Here is a 23394-nt window from a genome sequence, read left to right as displayed (position 1 = left end):
GATATGAAACTACAACCCGAATAAAACACAGATCTATTGCAGCAAATCAATTTCACGAAGCTGTTATTAGCAGACGATACCAAAAATATAAGCAGAGAACCAGTGGCTGTCAAAACACATCGCATGACATTTTGGCTGGTCACTGATTATGCTTGGTACATTCCTGGTCAACCTAATGAATCTGGCCACTTTTGATGTTGGCAGTAAATCACATTATCGCAGTCAGCCAGTTTGGTATTTCAACTGCGCATACCAACAATGACATGGGTCACGGGCCATTCCAATGCTCATTCGAATGCTCACTGAACGCGCAGGGACACGGGCGCACGACACTCGGGTGTTAGTTACGAGTAGAACGGGTGTTCGCGTAACATCGCGTAACATCACGTCAGCATTTTTACCCCGAATGACCTTTGACCTTGACGACTTCATCGCGATACTGAACTAGCTTATTGACAAGTTCCTGTTTTGTAAACTGGCCAGTGGAATACTTCGTAAATGCTGCAAAATCATAGAAATGTTTGTACATGGGACCAAGACTACTGAGCCTGAAAATTGCTAATGTGTCATGATTATTTTCCCCCATCATTGTAGATGTCAGAAGAAAGTTCACATGACTGAAGAAATCTGCATAACTAATAATCTGCATATAGTGTCTTTGTGAAGATTTCATTTACAATAGTCTCCCACGCGTTACGGACCGACATGACAGGGGAATTCTGAATGGACCGTGTTATTCTCAAAGGAAATTTGCATTGGCAATCTGAAATTGCTGTTACCATGGACATATTTTGTTTCCATGGAGACTATCCTCTTTATTCATCTTTAAGCAATCATTGTTTTCAATTCATCCCGTGCAAGGTCAAAAATTAATGACTACCCTACAGCACTGTAATATAAGAAAAGAGAAACTGATGAATTTGTTTTTCAGAATTACATTATAGAGTCCCCTTTTCAATTATTATTATTTTTTTAGAATATTTTTTAAAATGCCAAACCACTGTGTATTTTTCATTTTTACGTTTATTTGGTAGCAAAGCAGTTTTGCCAACTTGCATTATTTTAAAGCCGGCAAGTTTTTTTTTTTCCTTAGGCCTCATTCATGATTAGACAGAAAAGTAGTTTACAGCAGTATGGATTTACAAGTAAAAATTTTTAGAAAATACTGCGTTCAGCCTCAGACAGCAAAAAAAAAAAAATTGGATGCAATTTTTTTTTTCTTTCACAAAATGATGCAGCATCTTCTGTCCTCGTCACCGCCAATAACCTCCGGTTCAATCGCCGTGAACCGTTTGAGGGGCGGGTCCCCAGGGTAAGGTTCAAGGGAGGTGTTACTCAACTCCGAGGTATTCAATCCTGATTGGTCACCGATGCCGTTCTGTTCGCTTCCCGTGGAGTCTCGGTGTCCGTCGCCCTGGCTGGCCTCGTTGAACGTGTAACTCCCGGACAGCCTGTGGGGCAGCATCTTGCGCACAATGTGCGGGCTCTTCTTCTTTGTGCTGTTCTGCGACTTGTGGTCTTTCAGGAGGTCAACGGAATCCTTGCGGTAGCTTGTCTCGTATTCTTCCATGCTTTCTCCGCTGTGAGTCCGCTTGGCATGCTCGGAGGCCCGGTGCCGTTTCAACTCGGCCAGTGTCTCAATATGTCCAGAATGGTTGCTATCTCTCTCTTCTTGCTTGTCTTGGCTTTCCTCCGTCTTGTTCTCCTCTATCTTGTTCTCCTCTGTCACGTTCTCCGTCTCCACCGTGACGGTTTTCCGCTTCAGCTGTTTCTCCTTTTCCTTCTCCTCCTTTTCCCGTTTACGGAGTAGTCTCTTCTCCTCTTTGATCCGTTGCCTTTCCCGTTCTTTTTCCTCCTTCTTCCGTTGTCGCTCCTCTCGTTCCCGCTGCTTGGCCTTCTCCCGTTCCTCTCTCTCCTTGTGCCTTTCTTCCTCCAGCTCCTGCTTCCTGGTATCAACCTCCTTTGGTTTTTCCTTCCTGCTCTTCTTGGCGTTGGAGTCTTCCACCACCTCTTGCTCCTTCCTTTTCTTCAGGATGCTCTTGGGTTGTCTCTGCAATGTGGGCACATCAAGTCCTCCCGTTTGAGGCTTGTCCTCACCCCCGCCTCCGTTCCGCATCACTGAATCGTTGCCGTTCTCCAGCTGAGCTTTCCTGTCGGGACTTTCCGGTGTTTCCTCGTTTATGACCGGCAATGGGATGATATCAGTCTCTAAGGCACCGTTGATGTCTCCTCTTTCCTCTTTCTCCTGATCTGCTCCGTCCAACGTCACCGACGCTATCGACACCGGACTTTGAGGTACTTCCTCCGTGTCCACATTCACTTCGTCGATATCTGTGGCTGGAATCTCATCTCCCTGGGGAGACTGGGGTAAAAGTAATCATGGGAAAAAAAATCATGAGTTTCATTTTTTGCAACGTCAAGTATTTCTTTTTCAAGATTTATATTAATGCAAAACGGAAAACTGTGGACAGCTGTGCTGTGTGTGGCAGCAGTGTAATCTGGCTATGGTAGGCTGACTTAGCACTTAGTACCAGTCAAGCAGCCAGCAGACTGGAAGTGAGAATTTCACCCACGTAGCTGGTTTCTGCATGCTATTATCAGATGCCACGGGAATTTTAAAACCTCAGGTTTTTCTCTGGCTATGGCTTCTTCTCTGGCTTATAAATCATATGAAAGCCTTTCATATCCACAACACATGCACACACTCCTCACTTTTACCATATGTATGCATTATAGACTTTGAGTAATGAGCTGGAATCCCCCAAGTCAGAGGCCAGAAATCTCCTCAAGTCAGAGGCCAGAAATCTACTTGAGTCAAGAGGCCAGAAATTTACTCGAGTAGTCAGAGGCCAGAAATCTTCTCAAGTTTGAGGCCAGAAATCTCCTCAAGTCAGAGGCCAGAAATCTCCTGAAGTCAGAGGCCACTAATCTCCCCAAGTTAGAGGCCACTAATCTCCCCAAGTCAGAGGCCACAAATCTCCTGAAGTCAGAGGCCACTAATCTCCCCAAGTTAGAGGCCACTGATCTCCCCCAGTCAGAGGCCACTAATCTCCCCAAGTCAGAGGCCACAAATCTCAAGTCTGGTGACACAAATCTCATGAAGTATTACAGAGGCCACACATCTCCTCAAGTCAGAGGCCAAAAATCTCCTCAAGTCAGAGGCCACAAATCCCCTTACTGCTGAGCTGAAGTCAAAGTAATAGACAAATCCGGGCACTGCACACTCAAGAGTCCCCCTTCAATTCAGAAACCATGGTGCGCGCTATTGTACAAAGCAACTGTCCCACGATGGATTATCTGAACAATAGCTAGCACAATGCTTTTCACCATTGAAGGGGGCCTTCACAATAAAACTGACAGCGTGCCCGGATTGGTCTACAGTTTTATAACAACCCCCCCCCCCAATGTTTTACATTCTCAGTTGTGACACGGTCCTAAACAGCAGATCAAATTTATTAATGAAAACAAGGCAACCATTTTTCGTTTTGACCAGCCACAAGAAGTAACCGGCAAATGGGTCGCACTACAATAAAGTCATGGTAATGGGCAGGTCAGAGGTCAGGAACCTACTTGTGATTGGATGAACATTGCTTCTCCCTTGGCGTCCAGCTTCCGTAGTTCTCCTTTCTCCCGTTTGCTGCTACGTCTTATGGAAGAACTGAGAGGAGTAAAGAAAATCAGACCCCAAAAAGGTCAGTTAAAAGACAACATTCTCAGGAAACTGATGTGAGATAAAGCCATATTTAAGGGAGAGTGTGGCCTAGTAGTTAAATTAATAAAATAACCCAACTTGTTTTGAATGATTTTGATGAACCCTAGCCTTGGTCAATGCTCTCGTCGTTATTCGTCCCGCCGTACGCGGTCAATCGTCGGCATATATCCTCACGCGCTATGCACATGCATGTAAAAATACAGCGCAAACAGCGACCTCATGCGGCCACTAATTTTTTATGCAAATCAGTTGAGGACGATCTCGAGCCTTGGTTCAATCGTCGGCAAAAGCTTATGTTTTTCTTTATTTTGCGCTGGATTTCTAGCGCACGACCTCGTATGCGAATACAGATAAGTGTAGGCGGGGCTAATATGTGGAGTGTCCAATCACATCTTGGTAAATCCGGACGTCATCAAATTATTTGCTGCTATTCGCCTTTTCCGGACGTGACAGGAACCACAGTTTTTGTGCATTTGTGCCGTGTGCAGAGACACACAACGTGTACGTGTATGGATTATGTATGGTGCCACGTTTCACTATGCAAGTTTCCACACAACGATCGACCAATAAGAAAATGACATTTAAGGTCAGCTAAGGCTATTAACATAATGAGCACCACCCCCAAAACCTCACATGGACGATTGAACCAAGGCTCTCGATCGTCCCCAACTGATTTGCATATAAAAATAGTGGCCGCGTGAGGTCGCTGTTCGCGCTGTATTTTTACATGCATGTGCATAGCGCGTGAGGATATATGCCGAGGATTGACCGCGTACGGGACAAATAACGACGAGAGCAATTGACCAAGGCTAGATGAACCCTAGAATGAACAGGTCAGCCACCACTTCCTGATTTCACATGGTGACCCTTTTTGTTTACATACAAAGAGTGTGACCTTAATGTTGACTTCCTGTTCTATATAAAAACAAGTCATCAACTTCCCTCAACCCACTTCCCTCAACCCACTTCCCACAAAGGATGTTGGTTGCACGATGTCTGTCAAAAGTATCACATCACTTCCCCCTTTAAAAAAACCTCAACAACAATTGTGTCAAACTTGACAAAGAAACAGAATGTGTTAATCATATTATTAATCAGAATGTGGCTAGATCTGTGCTGTGTGTCTACACTTGGAGATGATTTGGGGCAACATTTTTTTGCCACTTCTTTTGGCAAAATTCTTCAATTTTGTTTTCCATTTTAAGTAGAAAATCAAATCCTTTGGGGATTTTCCTATTGTATTGAGAACAATCTCCCGCAACCCTGTCTAACTGAAATGAATATTTTTTTTTCTTTTGGCTGGGGCCTTTCCCAAATCTGTCAAAAGCTGCAGACAACGTATGGAACATTCTTTGTACTATTGTAACGTGAAGCCTATGTAACGCACATGTATTAGTAGCTAGGCTGCACGAAATGTGAAATCCATTGAAATTACTACAAAACCTAAGAGCACAGAGTACTGGACTTGGGGTAGTTTAGATTAAGGATTCGCCTTTCAAAGAGATGTTTTTAGCACTGCGAAAAATTTGTGTAGATTGACTCAGTCGTTAAAACAAAATTATATATGATTCCTTTAAACCCCTCTCCTAGACAGCCATCTTGGTAGGAAAATTACAACTGCGTATTCAACGCCATCAGGTGGGTGTACGGACAGTGTGTAAAATGTTCTAAACACGCGTGCATGTTGCTTGAAATTTCATCAAAATATATCCAATCAATCAATCAATCAAAAGAAATTTATAAAGCGCCAAAATCAAAAAGTTTGCTCTAAGGCGCTGATGGAGCACCAAAAAGAAGGGAAATTATGGTACACCTCCTGAAACAGGTGAGCTTTCAGGAGTGTCTTGAATGTATGCAGTGAGGTGGTATCTCTAATGTATTCTGGAAGTTTGTTCCAGATTCTGGGGCCGTATACAGAAAATGATCAATCAGCAAAAGAGACACTATGGGTTCTGGGCACACCACAAAAATTCAACTCCCAAAACGCTGATACAAGTTGCAATAGGTGGTGACGTCATTTGAGAGAGACTTATTGTCAGAACCGTCTAAACAATTGTACACTCATAACCACAAAGGAATGAGTCGTCAGAGAGAGACATGTTAAAGTGATTTTCGGTTATTCCATCTAGCCTTGCAGATTTCCTGCTCGAGATTAAAATGATAAAAAGGAAATTCCTAGTGGGTAAGAGTTGAAGCCTTTGCTTCCGGATTTCTGGCCGTTGACCAACCTGCGTTTGCTTCGACTGGAGTTTCGTCGGATCAGCCCCCTTCCTATCGCATGATTATGGGCATTGATCTCCGCCTTCAATTGGTTGATAAGATTCTTGAGATCTTCGTCTTCGCATATTGCTGCAGGAAAGTGGAGGGAATGATAAGAATGGGTCAGTAAGTCATGCATGCGAAAATCATCTAAGAAATAACTTTATCATTGCCTCAAAATTGACCAAAACCATGCTTTGCAATTATGTAAGAATGATTTTTTTAAGGGGAAGAAAAAGTGATAACGAAAACACGGTGGGGACCCCCCCCCCCCCCACTCTGCCCCAAGAGATATTTCTAGACCCTCTACAAACATAAAACTGTATAAACCATGATTGGAAAGTTCTTTCAAATAGTTAAAATAGAGGAGGTCGTGTTGATTATCAAACTGAAGAGGAAATTTTATGAGGGTAAAAACATCTCTGTGCAAGTGTCATGGAACACTGATCACAAAGAAGTGCCGTATGGGTTCAGGATCAATTTATACAATTCCATTTTACGCTTGACCGACGTGTTGTGCATCAAATTGGATTTGCTATTAAAAGCACTTCCTTGTCAAATAATTCCAAATATAATTTGTGGGTGGACAATGAATTCCATTCAGTAACCTTGACAGGTGGCCTACAATGAAATAGAGTAATAAATTGCATATATGGGGGGTTCAAAACTACTGGGGGAAAGAAGGACGTCTTTGCACATGTACGTGTATATAGGATGACATGCAACGTCAGGTTTTTGCTATATTTGTTCGAGACTGCACCTTCTACATGTTGTAGACAAAAAGTACAAAAAAATGTCAGTCATACATTCGGGAAGCTTCTGTCTATACAATAAAAGTCGAAAGGGAAAGAAAATGTACACATTCACATACGTACATGTAGACCCATCAGTATTAAACCAAAAACAGATATGAGAAAGCCTTAATTAGAGTACAATTGATACTCAAACAACCTGTTTAAAATGAATCTGCATGACATGTTTCATAAGACGAAACATCGAAATTGAAAAAAAAAAAAATTATAACTGCCAACAGAGGCAAAGTCTAAATGTGACCTGCCATACCATAATGAGAAATAACCCCCACCTTTGGCTTTTAAAGTTATATACCGGTACATCATGTTAAAGCACAAATCTTTAGCTTTCCAATGATGCCAAATTTATTTCTGTAGCTTAATTTAATCCAAAGATATGCGCAAGAACTTCAACAGTGTCCTACCGAACTTCGCCAACCTCATTTCGAGAAAAATGGCTTTGAAAAAAAATATGCATTACGCCGCCAACGGCAACAAAAGACATTCTTCAGTTTTTCCGCTTTTGGGGGTATATTTTTCCCCATCAAAATGCACAGTGTAAATCTTCGATACCTTGGCTAACAAAAACCCCCAAATAACCAAAATCGATTTTTCATGTATATCAGACTTCAGCACCGATTACTCAAAACGATGTTTTGGGGGACAATCCTCATTTTGACACAGCAGGTCACAAATGTCGCTACCACTACATGTACTTTCCATGCAATTAATTTTGGCAATTTTTCGGACTATTTCTGATTACTTTTTTTCTCATTAATTTTTTTCTGATAATTTTGACAATCTGTCAAATCTGTCAATGTTTCATAAGACATTGAATTTGGGAAAAAAAATACAACCGCCAACAGCGGTAAAGTTTACACGTACGTATCACTAGATTCCATGCCATTCATTTTGACAATTTTCACAGGTGAAAATTTCAAAATTTGACTACAAAATCACATCTAGAAGAGCCTATGCACGTTCAGGAACATATTTTATACCAGGGGCTACATGTACGTGTATATTTCACAAGGCTGCTAAATTTTCCAAGCACGTACAATATTTACTAAGCAAATGGGTTACCAGTCAAAATTGTCATGTAATGCATACAGATTTTGACTGGTTCTCAGCTATCTGCTTAACACACAGATTTGCTCAGCATTTTTTTTATTTTCTTCTGCTTTAGTTCTGGGAGATTGGGACCAGGAACTAAAAGGACCGAGGACGGGGTTACTATTCTGTTGTATCTGCCTGTCACCAACCTCAATATTCAGCAAAATGTAATAATAAGGTTAAACAAACATTTACATCCTTGTAATATTGCCACAGAAAGAAATCTTCCACAAACTGGTTCCTCTATCCGCCTGTTGTTGATTCAGTTGAGGTTAACGTTTGCGTCTGGAGTCTGTCACTATCGACGAGGGCTCCGTTAATAGAAAGGTCACGCTCGCCCCAAGTCCCCGGGACTCCAACTTGTATCAATGAAAGGTCGCTTATATTTATTGCCCGTGCACGCTGGATTATTGAAATCAAATATTCATAAACTTGGAATGTTTGTGTATGACAGACTGCACCATATCGGTGGTTCTTTTTTCTTGTGTTGTCACGGACGGTTTGATTGATTCTTAATTGTTTTTTTTAATGGGGTCGTGTGATTGTTTCTTAATTGAGTTATTTAACGGGGTCGTACGATCGTTATTGCAAACAAGACCTTACCCATGAACTTCAGAGGACAATTTAATTACGATATAAATACATGAACCAAAACTTAATAGGACAAGTTTGTCATTATTTTTTTGAGTGACTGAAATAAAATTTCAAAGATTTATAAGGAGGGTCGGTGAACTGAGAGGGAAATTTTGAAGCCAACACGTACAAGGAAATACATTTGTTTTTTTACCAGAACTTTCCTGTATTTGGCTTTTTGTAGGCAATGAAAATACATGTTATTTATACTTCCTGATGCCTGTGTATTTCGTTTACCAAAGAATAATATTATGGATAAGACATCTCCAGACCATTCAACCCCATGGTCTGAACATCCAAGAAGGAAATGACTAATAACTTTTTGTCTTTGCCTTCTCCTTTTCACCACAGATAAGCCCCCCCCCCCAGTCTACCTCATTCACCAATTAACTACATGTACCTTTCTCTCCCTCTCCCCATCTTTTACTTTGTCCTTTGTGTTCCCCACCTCTTGTGGTCAACCACCCCCTTCCCCCAATCCCCCTCCCTTTTGTTACCCTCCTTTCTGTTCAGCCACCTGCTTTCTCTGTGTATTTTCCTCTGCATCATCTATTTCCACTTGACTGCTTTTGCTACATCAGTAATGTATACATGTACCTGTTTATGTTTATAGTCTTGTCATTTAGCCTTCGAGAAAGACTCTGCTAGGGTCGAAACGTCAGGCCACTAACTATTTTTTTGCATTTATACCATAGGTCCTTTTGGTTGGTAAGCAGTTTGCAACAGCTAATTCTATTTTTCAAAGAATAATATTATGGAAGATATTTCATCACAGATTTAGTTTATTTGAAAACCTCAAATTCAGTCTCAAAATCAAATTTGGAAAAGTCTGTAACAGATGGAAAAGTCTGTAACAGATATGGGAATTTCAAAGGGGACAGGTGGGGTGAGCTAAGATTCCAGGAATTTTCAAAGTGATGGCTGACAGGTTTCAGTTAACACATACAGAGATTGAATCCCTCAATCAATCAGCCGAGAGTTTCTGGAAAGGAAATTTGCTATTTTTTCTTATTTTTAAAGTTACATGTGCATACAATCCTATATTAAAAGATCCTACACTGTCTGTCTGATGTGTCATGTTTTTTTTGTAAAAGGCCTAACCAGTGTGCACAAAATGCAAAGTTAAGGGAGAGGTATCCAATGTACTATGCTATGATTTCACTGTCCTCTGAAGTCACGGTTTGGCAGTGAAAAAAAAATGATTTCTTTGTTTTGTTTTGCTTTTTGGCAAATTTGTTTCTTTCAGACTTTCAATAGTTCAAAATTTCAATATTATCTCTATGAAAACACTCCAAAACATATCCCTTTTATGCAAAACATAACGCTGATGATGACAAATGGGCAAATAGTGTTTCACCACGGCATACCACGCCCACTTGGGATCAACATGCAAATTGAGGTCTAAGTAATACATTCGTACATGACTCCACCCAGCTGGCTAATTTATGTACAGGCATGCAACTGGGAAGTCACAAAAAAGGGAAACTCAAATCTTTCCAAGACTTTGTACAGGGTTTTTCTATTTTCAATGGCACACATGGGAAGTAAAAAAAGGGGAAATCAGCTGATCCCAGGAAAAGTTGCACGATGTAAATAAATTCACACTTGTCTGATGGAAGGGGTGTGGCTAGAACCCCCAACCATCACCTTAAACTTGCCCTTACAAGTTTATAAATTTCTACGAGATTCATTATGCTGCCATAAGGGTGTAGCTACACAGTGCAGACGGACAGGTCATGTCCGAATCAAATGGCTATGGCTAGGAATACCACACATGTCTATGGGAAGCGGCTTCATCTGCTTCCATAGGCATATGTACAATAAACCAGCCATACCCAAGTAATTTGGAGTTAGCCGTTCAGAGCAAGCTCCGTGTAGCACTGTATCACACCAATCATCAAGGGTGGGCCCATTTTCATAGCGCTGCTTAACAGTTAGCAGAAAAGTTGTGCTTACCAGAGTTGTAACCAAGTCATTTTTTTTCCAAGTCAAGTCAAGTCCTAAGTCAAATTTTAGCAAGTCAAGTCAAGTCCCAAGTCATTTTTTCCCAAGTCAAGTCAAGTCTCGAGTCAAAAAAATAGAGACTCGAGTCCGACTCAAGTCCGAGTCAGCGACTCCAGTCAACAACACTGGTGCTTACTATAGCAGAAAATGATGCTGAGCTTAAGCACCATTTCGTGGGTGGTGTGGATGTACTAACAGTTGGCGTGCATAGAGATTTCTATTGTTGCGTCACTGATTTGAGCAACTTATTCCTCTGGGGTTAAGCGTGCTTTTGCTGTGCTTACTGCTTACAATCTCTATGAAATAGATGGAGGCTCTGTTAGCATAAAATTGGCTGTTAAGCAGCGCTATGAAATTGGGCCCTGGTCCTTGGCAGTGTCAACTTACTGAGTGGCGTCTCATCGTTGTTTGTTTTCGCCTCCAGATCGGCTCCATACTGCACCAGTAACTGGATCATTTCTCCCTGTTGTTGAAAAGAAATGATGGATACACTTTTTAAGACATCAATCAAAAACTACTGTTTGCATTTTATTCATCCCCATATTTTGTTTACATAGAGCAGCGAAACGATGAGATTTTCAAGTTTTTAACTCACATGAGCCCAGCATGCTGTCTTTTTAAGACATCAATCAAAACTACTGTTTTCATTTTATTCATCCCCATATTTTTATAACATAGAGCAGCGAAACGATGCGATTTTCAAGTTTTTAACTCACATGAGCCCAGCATGCTGCTGCATGTATAGGCTGCCAACCATCGCTATCTTTGGCGTTCACGTCGACGTTGCTGTCCAGCAGGAACTTGGCCACTTTGTCGTAGCCGTTGGCTGCGGCTATGTGAAGCTATGAGGAACAATAACAAACAAGAACTCTTCAAATATCAACTGAAAGAAGTAAACAAATTTGGTGAGCTTAAAATATTTTGCTGTGCAACAACGGCATCAGTTACTTTTAGGACCCCTTCCTATACAAGAGAATGAAAAAGCACTTTTTTGTTTTGAACTCGCCTAAACGGCAGGCAGAAGACTAGATTAAAATTTTCTTTCCGATGGCTCTGAAGGATTTTTTAAAAAGGAAGTAAAGTCTGAGAACCATTTGGCTTACAACTGACGCATGAGCAACGGTCGAGCTCCGTGAAAATAGCAACGGCGAAAAGATGGAGGGGTCCTAAATGTAACTAATGCCGCAATACAAGTTACCAGCAAAAATACCATATGTTATATATGTAAATGACATGTTATGTCCAATGTACCGTACATGCATATATATGTACATGTACCCGCATGCTCTTTGGGCCCAGGACAAAAAATAGCAACAAATCTTGTGCTTACGGTAAGTGTGTTTCATGGGTTAGCAAGGAATTTTTGCTTATGCGCATGTGTGCATCCCATAACTAAGGATTCTGTGCTTACAGGGTTAGCACAGAAGGTTTCTACTAGCGCTGTTAGCACGAGAATGGTGATCGTAAGCGTGGAATTCTGTGGTTAGCAGAGCCATGCAAATGGCCCAGTTCTCAGCACAGTTTTGCGCTAAACGCATGTATACAATGCTAACATAAGCAATATCTGCTTAAACTGACCCAGTTTTATCATCGCAACTGATTCTGTTGGCTGGTGATGGATGACTGAATTTTTTTTCCAGTTTTTGTCAAAATTGTTTCAAATTTGTTCGTAATTTTTGCATCAGTTTACATTTGTACCTTTGAGTTTTCTCTTGGCGCCCTACGTTAGAGTCAGAATCCCACCGACTCCAACAACTACATGTAGAAGGGGTCATTCTATAAATGTTGGGGTCCACTTTCTTACCGTTCCTGTTACATGATCTATGATTTGTAAATTCCTGATGCACTCTTAAATGCTTTTCTTGCCTAAGAGTGAAATATGTTAAGCAAACTCCATTGTACCCAACATCCAAATGAGAATAGTTTGAACTCATTTTCAATGACACTTGAGCGGCACATTGAAAAGTCCAGATGTAACAGGGACAGGAAAAAATGTCACAGTTTGGACCCTAAATTTATAGAATGGCCCACCTCTTGCTAATTGGTGAGAACAAATAGCGGGGAATTGTTGTGTACTGTGGGGCGCTGTGGTCCAATGGTTACGGTGCTCGACTTGTGTGCAGTGGTACATGGGTTCGAATCCTGACCGTGGGAACATGGTGCTAGTGCTCTTGAGCAAGGCACTTTACCATTATTCCTACATCCTTCGGATGGGACGTAAAGCCGTAGGTCCCGTGTGTTGTGTAATGCACGTTGAAGAACCCAGTTACACTTATCGCTAAGAGAAGGGGTTTTCCCCCGTGTTTCTGGCAGTGGCTGCAATATGCGCTGCAGCACCTTGTAAATCATTATAAGGTGCTACATACATGTAATGGGTCTCATATTTCTCATAAACTTAATTTACCTTTCTTTAATAATTGACATAATTTCCAGCGCATTGAGTACCTAATTGTTGGTAGATACGTGCGCTATATAAGACTCCGTTATTATTACTGGCCACTACTGACTGACTTGGGTTAGGGTCGGGGTTAAATACAGACATCTTGCTTACATATGTAGCACCCATCTCGTCGGTGGCCTCTAGATCTCCCTCGTTGCTCTTGATGAGCTCACTGAGTTCTTGTAGCATGCGGTTGGGTGCCACGTCTCTCAGCTCATCAATCTGATCTTGTGTGATACCTGTATGGAGCACAGAACAGGAGACAAGAAACCAGACATGCCAAAATTAGACACAAAGAGTTAATTTTAATTTTAATTTACATAAGGTTAAAATATTTAGGAGATATGAAGAAGATAATTTTCCATTTTGAAAATGACAAAGACTTAATTGTTAAGAAATCGAAGACAAGAAAGTTATATAAAAAACACCAGACATCATAGAAGCGATTTCAATTTAAGCTGAACTTGACTAAACTATCTTCATTAAGGGAATAAATATGTGCTTGGTAAGTTTCAAACACATACGTTTAAAACCAGCTAGGGTTTGGAAGCAGAAAATGGCCCGAGCCAAACGCTAGCGTCATTATCCACGTCCATGCCCCTTGCCGGTTTAAAAGTACTTGTTTAATACCAGCCAAGCACATATTTATTCCCATTCATAAACCTTTTGGTCCAAAAGTCAAAACAAGTCAAAAATTCACAATTTTCGAACGATTTTGTTCAACAATTTTACCTCATGTTTAAATTGTGCAACACCCCCCTGGCCAGTCAATGGTACGTACCTCACGCGCTTAGTGCTAAACATCTCCTTTTATGGAGATTGGCGCATGCGACGCGTACTGTGCGATGTGTTTAAAACCAGCCGGTGTTTTATCAGCGGTTTAAAACCACCCATGTGAAAGGCTCTCAACCAATAGGAATGGGTAAACTATCTCAGGTATTTATGAATATATGTTAACTTGAGGACAATGATTTTTTAATATTTTAATCCCACCATTTCCTATCATTGTATACCGGTAGGTACACTTGCGCACAATGGCAGTGAACCACACAAACACCGTTGAAGGAATTGTTCAACAAATTGGAAACATCCTCTGCACAATATGACAGATCCCATACTTCCCCTCCTTAAACCTCGAATTCTAGTCCGGGATTCACTAACTAATGCTTTCTGTCCAGGAATCTGTAGAACAATACACAAGGCGTATGTCTGTGGTTTCTGTAATAACATGTATGGTTTCCTTTCCTGAACACTTAACGAGTCAAATACATCTACACAATGATTTGTTAACCTTGATGTTCTGGGAGTTATTCTGTATTATGTTAAAACCATTCAGATGTCAGACTGCGGGAAGCCATACAAATCATGTGCCCAAAGAACTGCACTGTAAAGGCCTGTCAGGTAGATTTCACCTTTGTAAAGTGGGTCACCAACTTGTCCTCTGTTTAAGAATAACAGTCTAAGGGTTTAAAAAGGTCAACTGCCCTTTCTGCAAATAACATACATGTACATGTACATATACATGCTTATTGGTAGGAATTGTGTGAGCTAATCCTATTGGGAAATTTGGATGGGAAATTTATCTGCAGATTAGTTTAATCGAGAAAGGCTGGGAACTGTTTGCATTATCCATAATTTGTTTCCTTGTCATTTGTGCAATGTACAGTACTTCAACCACCGCCATCTATTTAAGACTGAGACCTTTTGGGGTTTTTCCCCTGATTTTTTTTTAATTTGAAAATTAACATATTTTTGCACACACTATTTGAACAGATTTCTGTTTAAAGAATCCCAACTCCCTATCTTCCTTGGGGGGGGGGGGGGGGGACACTTTCATTTTTTACAGATTTGCAAGAGCTCGGAACTATTCCAATTATTTACGTAATATTGTCTCCAAGGTTACTTGGTTACTCTAATGGATTTTGGTGTCAAATCAGTAAAACGAATATCTTCTTTGTGAATGACCACAGCAAAATGTTCAACATCTATGATACAATTTAACAGACTATGTACTAAGGCACCGTACGTGCTCCGACATAAAATCTGTGATGTGAGACGGGCCTTTCTTTCGAAATTCGGAAGGGAAATCGTGTGTCCATTGTGGGCCAGCGAAGGAAGTCTACCGCAGAGACAGCATCCTCAAGATGATGGGGGGGGGGGGGGGGGGGAGTGAGGCGGAGAGAAAATAAAGACCTGGAGATACTTGATACAGAGTCTGGGTAAATATAAGCCGGTCTCCAGAGAGATACATGTACGCTCTAACGCTATTGATCTGGGCTGTATTGATCAGGCCCACTGATAGACTGGGACTTTTTATTTGCTGGGCGTCCCCGCTTTGCCGCTTAATGATACTCAGATGTTGCCGGCGTCTCTAGACATTACAACCTTGGTTTGAAAAAGGTCGGCGTTTTAATTTGACATGCTGTGGATGTTAACATGTACTGTTTAAGAGAAGAGATTCTTTACGATGCTCAGTCTGAGTGTACAGGTGGTTCGGTGGAATATTTTTAAAGGGCGGGGGGGGGGGGGGGGGGGGGGGGGGAGGGTAAAATTCAATTTTTTTTCAATTTTTCTGTTTTCTTTGGGATTTTGACCAGATCAATATTGAAAAGAAAAATTGAAATAATAAAAAAAAACAGGAACTGTGAATTTAACATTTGCCTCCCAGATTTCTGCCAAAATCTGCCAGGCCTGTCAGCACGTTTTGGAGGATTTTTCAGGATATTAGGATGGTAGAACCATGTGTCCTTTCTCTATGGTAAAACCAAGCTACTGTAACGTTGTCTGACATCTGTGATTTTATAATTGTGATGCAATCCTTGATGTAGTCATCCTCTAAAGCCCTTTTCACACTAGACAAATCTCGGGGTTGACGCAGGGTTGACGCAGGGTTGAAAACATGCATCGTTTTACACTTGAAGAATTTCAACCCTGCGTCAACCCTGCATCAACCCCGAGATTGAGTTCGCCCGGGGTTGAACTCAACCCTGCTCAAGACCAGGGTTGAGATTTTCAACCCGGGTTGAAATTCTTGCCAGGGTTCAAAACAGTAGTAACTGAGCGTGATAAGCTTGATTTGAATGTAACAAGTGCCAAGCAATGCGGGGTTGAACGCGGGGTTGAAAATCCATAACTCAACCCGGGGCAGCGCTGGGTTCACCCAGGGTTGGGCTCAACCCGGGTTGACAGGGTCTAGTGTGAAAAGGGCTTAAGAGTGATTATGAATAGCAAACTACCTACTCAACAAAATAATAACAAATTGTTTGAAGTCACTTTCAATGATACTTGAATGGAAAATTATGAAATACGAAGGTAACAGGGACAGGAAAATGTCACACTTGGGACCCTAAATGTATGGAATGACTCATGTGCCAAAAATAGGTTTTTGCAACGTGACAAATTCGAGAGTAATTTAGCAAGGTTCCTACATTCATGCACTTGTAGTAAAAAAAAATGCCCACAGGAAACAGGGCTAAGGGAAGGCTCTACATCTTCCGCAACATCAACACGCTGTAAGAAATGCAGGAGGGGCGAAATGGGGGGGGGGGGGTGATACTCGTGTCGCTATCTCAGAGAAATCAATCAGGCCCGAGAGTCTAGCAGGGCTCTGATTTTTTTTTTTGGCCGGAAATTGCCGGAAGGCAGTCAAATTTAATCATCGGAATTGATCATTTATGGCTATTTTGGAATACCGTTTCCCTCCACCTCGCAATTGCACGGGGCCCCCGGGGGAAAAAAAATTGGATGACAACTGGGTTTGGGGTTCTTGAAGGTATTTACACTGTAAGCAGGGATAGGGGAGCCGCACGATTTTCAGGATTACTGTATCTACTTGCCGCTATGTTTGTAATGTGTTACTATTTTTCACCCTTCCTGAATACATTAAAACCCTAACTACCCTGAATATGTCAAAATCTGCACAGAGGTTTGGCAGTCATAGTTTGGATTGAGGATGACATCCAAACCACCATTTAATCTACATGAGACTTGGTGACCCAATTTGGTTTAGTTACAGGCATTGTGCCATTGGGTTTGTGCAGCGTCTTGGATTTAGGCCCATGATGTGTCGTTATTAAAAATATACATGTACCAAAGAACTTCAGCAGAAAATTATTTTTTTTGAATCAAGGTTCAAGTACCCAAAATTTAAGTCATGCATGGATCGGGAGGTGTAACCACATTTTTTATTTGTGGTATGTTATCGGTAAAGTTGTCAACCATTTGCAGGTAAGGTCACGTGATCATATTCGCTCATGGTCAATAGAGGGCGCTTTGGACCAATTAAATTGACGTCTGTGTGGAGTCAATTCACAGACTGGTAATAAAGACTGATTTACGTCAGATCAGGACATCGCTGGGGTTGAAGGGAACATATTCCTCCTGAAATATGGCATCTTCACAGAAGAAAACATGAAAACACTTTATTGAAATTGAATTTTTTTTTTCTCCAGCTTGGAAAGAAGCACTGACGCAAACCCATATCGAATTCTATGAAAACAGGAAAACATGTGACCTAAATGTCAAATCCTGGCAAATCTGTTCCGAATCGGGAACACCCCTTTCATGGAACTTTGCACACGGCAAATAAAACTGAGGGGGTTTCCAGGCAACCGAGATCCCTTGGTTACACCTCTGAAATCCGCCGTTAACGGGCTGCTTCCTCCTCCATCACACAGTAAACAGTTGGCGTGAATATGCGCCAGCTCATTCCCTTGTTGCCGTGGTGATCATTCTACAAACTTTGGTGTGAATTTTTTATAAAAAAAAGGCATTCCGGTGCGGGCTCCCTAAGGAATGGCATGCAAGCGGAACAACTCGGCCACATCAGAAAAAGGACTCCTTATTGGTAGGGTATATATAAAATTTCGCTATGCAAACACGTCCGCAATCGTAAACCGATATCCACCCACCTCTTTCCGCCATTTGGGATTCGATGTAGTCCAGGGTGACCTCATCCTCGCAAATGTCATACGGCATGTTGCCGTCAGAGTTTATGGCCAGCAGTTCCGCTCCTCTGCACAGACAAAAAATATCAATATTTCAATAATTGTTGACATAAAACTCATAAACCATTTATTATTGATTGCATGAAACAGTGTACATTATTCAGTTGTTCGACAACTCGACATTGATATGCACGGATGCTTTGAAACAAAAGGATGCCAGTTAGTATAAATAACGCTCAAAATATACATCTTTTTTTACAAATTCAAGACCAACGTTTACAATGTACAAAAACAGAATAGAATTTTAGAATGGAAAGAGCCCCATTTTGAGGATATCTAAATTTGTTCCTTTTTTCGAAGATGCAAATATTTTTAAAATTGCAGTTCGACACTTAGGATCAATGTACTTGTGTGAATTGGAGAAGTGGTCGGCAGATATCTCATTCAAACTTCTGGCTGTTAATAAATGTTTTATTGGAAAAAAAACCCAAATCAATTTGCAAAGATCTTGCTTACGAGCAATGTACTAGCTAGCCATTTTATCAGCCAATTTACTAGCAAGCTGGCATGTACCAGCCAGCTTACGAGCCAAAGAAACAACAAAACGCATCGCGCAGTAGTCAGCAGAAGTACATGTACATGCACAGCAAACTGCCAAAAATTCAAGAATAAACAATTTTTTAAGCCTGCGTACACTAAATCAATAGTGAGTTTGAGCAACAAATTTAGATTCCCGACGCACAGAGTTCAACAAAAACACAGCAGTGCTAATTGGTACATGCACAAATGGAATGCGATAGTTTACAATTCTCCACCGAGCGAAAAAAAAAATAAGAGTGATTGATTGAATATTACTCCTGGTTAGCTAAACCAATATTTAGCTTTCATTTTAGCGGTGCAGTATCGCACCCCCGAAACGCCGGTGATGGTAAATGCTAGGTGTGTGACGCACTGGCTGTCAGGCTTTAAAGACATGCGTGAAGCGTGACCCCGAAAAGGAGCCCTCATTTTTCTATTTTGTTGAAAACGGATGACAGACCAACCTGTCTTTATCAGTCACAGCGCAATTTGCCGCGCAACAAACCATGTCTGAGACATTGTTATAAATGGAGGAAACAGTAAGTGTTTCACCGACTCTAACAAGGATATATGGATTTTTCCCCCCTCTCTGCTCACAAGGACCTCACGTGGCTACAAACCAAACACACAATCTTGAAGTCGATTGTCGGGCCGTGTTGCAACCCTACTCCCTCCGTATGTCAAAGGTTCTAGCGTTCCGCTGTCGCTAAAAATAACAAACCGTGTCCCAGTCTCGCTCACGTGCGTTGGTGTTGCAGGAAGTCGGCAATTTGATACATGTACCGTCGGTTATTCAATCTCAGAAATGAAGGAATCAAGGGTGATATATTAGCAGCCGAGTGTTTTTTTTAAAACAAGGAGCTAAAATAAACACAGGAGCACGGTTTAAAATAACAAAATACCGAGAATAACGACGTTTCAAGCAGGAATGCCTGGTAAATGTTTAAAACATGTGCAGTTTTGGCACACATGCTGCCAATGTTTTATATGAACTCACAGGGGCAGATCCAACTTTGGCTGGGGGCGAGGTTTGGCTTGGGAGTGAGGGGGGGGATGGTTTAACAGGCATGTGCTATTTTACATTATTTTCTTATTTTATGGGGGACTCAAGGGGGGGTGGGGGTGTTAGACCCGCCACTGACTAAAAGAAATGTGCCAATATAATAGTCCACATTAAGTAGTGTTCATTTAGTAGTACTATTTGCTGAAATACGTACTTTGAAACAAGAAAGCGCGCCAGGTTAGCGTGTCCGCAGGTTGACGATGCATGCAATGGCGTCCAGAGTTCTCGATCCGTCACGTTCACGTCGGCATGGTGTTCCACTAGAAGCTTCATCATGGCCTCGTTATTATCAATACAGCACTGATGATGCAAATGAAGAAAAGAACAACCACCAATCAAACGTTTGCATAAAAGAAATTACAAAGTAGGAAGGTAAAAACACCACTGGATCAAGAAACTGTACATTTATTTTTATTTGTAACTGAAATAATTAAATTTATTAAGGGAATAAATGTGTGCTCCGGAGGTTTTTATCACTCTGTTTAAGACCACTTAGAGTCTGGGTGCTGATAATTACCCGAGCCGGAGGCGAGGGTAATTATCAGCACCCAGACTCTAAGTGGTCTTAAACAGAGTGATAAATACCGATGGAGCACATATTTATTCCCATTCATAAATACCTTTTCGGTAAAAAAAAATCATATAATTCGTTCAAAACATCCCGATTTTGTTCAACAAATTCACTTTATGCTTTTTGAAACATCCCTCTTGCAAAATAATGGAGTGTTCAGCTGGCGAGTAAGATGTAAACAACCCTTTTATGGAGATTGACGCGCGCGTATCATGTTCTGCGCGATGTCCCGCAGAACGCACCTGGCGCATTGCGTTTTGAATTTAGAACTATAAAATTAAGACTCCCTGGTAGTGTTGCGCATGCCCACGTGAGGATTGTGAACGTTCAACCAATGAAACGATAAGAGGCACTGGATTTTTAGGAGTCCTCATTTTATTGTGACACTGGAAAAGTGTTTAAGACCAGCTAGCCATGTCTTTATCATCCGTTTAAGACCGGCCACGTGACGGGCTCTCGACCAATAGGAATGCGTAAACTGTCTTAGGTATTTATGAATTTTGGTTAACTGTGACAGTTAACCTAAAGATACATAAAAATATCTGCTTAAAATTATGTCTTTGACATTGTCTTTTCATGAAAAAATATAATTTAGAAATTGTAATATTATTTCATTCGCTTGCTTTCCAAACGCCAATACAAAATCTACTTAGCCATATGAAACCCGAGAAAAATACAAATTGTAATGTACATTGTAGAATGTATGATTAAATACCTGTGTACATGCATACATGTACACGTGTGCCAACTGTTCATGCATTTCATGAATTTTTAAAATTAATTTTGGATATGTGAAAAACTGGTTTATTTATGAAATAGACAAGTTTGGACTTTTTGCAGTGTTGGGTGGTACAGAAAGACATAATTCAGGCATTACCAAGGAAACATTAATTTTTTTTTTTACTGTTTGTTTATTGAACAAGTAGAGTAAACAAATATAAAGATAATGTTCTTATAATAATAATAATAATGGAGTCTTATACATTTTGTAGCGCACGTATCTACCAACAATTAGGTACTCAAGGCGCTGGAAATTATGTCAATTATTAAAGAAAGGTATAATTTATGAGAAATATGAGACCCATTATGTAGCACCTTGGTTTACAAGGTGCTATATTGCAGCCACTGCCAGAAACACCAGAGCAATTTAAAGATACGGGCTGATATCCCACATTGTCTGGCTATGCCACTTGCCGTCAGTTCAAGCTTACTTTATTTGACTGAAATTGATCCCCACCAAAAAAAAAAAACCCTGCCAAACACTCTCAGCCTCCTGGCACATTAACCACCATTAGAGTCATTTAGGGTAGCCACGGTAACTCCTCATAATTCTGCACTCTGGCTTCACACCTTCGGTGAGACCGGTAAAGCGCATAAATTTAGGCATTGACGTGAACACGGAAGGGGGGGGGGATGGGGGGGGGGGAATCATGCTACTCACTCAGCGTGTGGCGGCAGATTTTTCACGAATCGCTGAGGGAGCGTCGATGCAAGATATGTAATCAATGCTAGGGTGACTGGCTTGAGTAAACTATTTGGGATTCCTGTGACACTCACGCTTTATGTTTATAAACAAAATGGATTTTAAAACAGTCTGCACAGGTACTGGGATTAGATTCTGGTAATGGAAGAATTATGACTCCATTGTCCAATCAAATGCTTATTTGATCACGTGTTGATGTAAAAACAACGAGTTTTATTTACATTTTACACAAATTTTGTCATCTAAAAGTAAACATATGTTTCACACTCAATTACAGGATTTTTTATATTGAAATTGCGCGGGCAAATCCCTAAAACTGTATTCATAAATACTTGAGAGACAGTTTACTCATTCCTATTGGTCAAGAGCCTGTCATGCAGATGGTTTGAAAAAGATGACATAAAACGGTTGGTTTTAAACACAATTATGTTGCTCATCATAATGTCTTTTCCCTTCATATTCATAAAGTTCAGACGCAATTCAGAGTGTCTGAGAATTGTCATGTGCATTTGGCTGATAAAGTTCACTTGATAAAGCTATATCTCTTCTTATCCAACTTCTCCTCCTGAATGTGGAAAGACCTATCACACTTCACACGTCGCAACCTTGAGCAGCCATTGGCCTTGCCAAAGTCCAATTGGCGTTACAACAAACCCGGGTAGCCCTCCCTAGCAATAATAACTCGGTTTCGTTTTTTTTTTATCCAACCTGTATGAGGGGGAGTCAGGTTGGTGTAGCGGTACTTTCCTCGCTTTCCACCGCTGTGACCCGGGTTCGAATCCCGCCTGGGCCAACATGTGGATTGGGTTTTTAGTCCCTACCTGATTCTGTGGGTTTTCCCCAGAATAATCTTCTGGGCTTTTCCTCCCACCTTTAAAACTAAAACTGTAATTTCTTCTCATTGTCTCCTCTCTACAGGTTTCTCTAGGCTTGCGAACTACAGTGCCTAGGGCGCTTTTGAGGAATCCTTGGTTTCATTACCAGAAAATAAATAAGAATTATTAATAATAATTAAACAACAGGGGGGATGTTATATTAATAAAGGACAAAGGATACTAAAACTGCTTCATTAAGACCTCTCACCTGGTGTAACGCCGTGAGTCCATCTTCATTGCCAATGTTGGGATTGACTCCTGATTCCAACAGCAACCGAACTGTGATAATACGATTGAGAAAAAAAAAAGAAACAAGATGGATTATTGGTTAGCGCAGATGACTACATCAGGCTCATCTGATTGGGAATAAATCAAGCGTAGTCAAGCAGCTCTGACAGGTTGATGGCACAGTGGCCGCTACATGTAGCTTCTGATCCTTATTATATATTGAGGCATGTCCAAGGCAAGTGCTTTTCCCTCATTTTCCAACACATTAGAGTAATTGAACACAATCAATCAAATGTACTATAAATGAGAATTTTATATTATTTGGGGATGTACAGGGTACATACATCCTTCTAACCAAACAATTGATTTTTATTGGGGGGGGGGGGAGGCTATATAGAGGTAGACAGTAAATTATGTTACATTAAAATGTAGAACTTTACAACTGTTTTTTTGGGACACCCTGTTGTGGTGTTCTACAGGGTGAGTAAAAAAAGCGAAACCCAAATGTCGGGACCATTGTTTTAGTGAAGTTCTGCATGTAGCCCTTTCAAAATATAGGATACCAAAGCCCAATTCATAGGCTTTCTTTTAGTACAAAAATTATTTAAATCACTCATGTACTTTTCAAGTTACGAGAATTTTAAACACAACCACCGTTTCATAGTTCTGTCCACGGATCACAAGAAGGTGAGTGTTC

At 40.9% G+C, this 23394-nt stretch overlaps 1 protein-coding gene across 1 annotated transcript; it reads right to left on the bottom strand.

Moving 5' to 3' along the window:
* Positions 1-977: 977 nt before the first annotated feature.
* LOC119739353 (protein phosphatase 1 regulatory subunit 12A-like) lies at positions 978-22751 on the bottom strand. The gene is made up of 9 exons (XM_038214250.1): positions 22678-22751; positions 19695-19840; positions 17863-17966; positions 13064-13191; positions 11229-11354; positions 10900-10975; positions 5941-6061; positions 3571-3658; positions 978-2362 (listed from the first exon to the last, which is right to left on the bottom strand). Exons 2-9 carry the CDS (start codon positions 19814-19816, stop codon positions 1223-1225), a joined length of 1905 nt encoding a protein of 634 aa, XP_038070178.1. The 5' UTR covers positions 19817-19840; positions 22678-22751; the 3' UTR covers positions 978-1222.
* Positions 22752-23394: the final 643 nt, after the last annotated feature.

Source organism: Patiria miniata, unplaced genomic scaffold (genome assembly GCF_015706575.1).
Source record: "Patiria miniata isolate m_02_andy unplaced genomic scaffold, ASM1570657v1 HiC_scaffold_30, whole genome shotgun sequence".
Classification (NCBI taxonomy): Eukaryota; Metazoa; Echinodermata; class Asteroidea; order Valvatida; family Asterinidae; genus Patiria; species Patiria miniata.
This window is presented reverse-complemented; position numbering and strand designations above follow the sequence as displayed.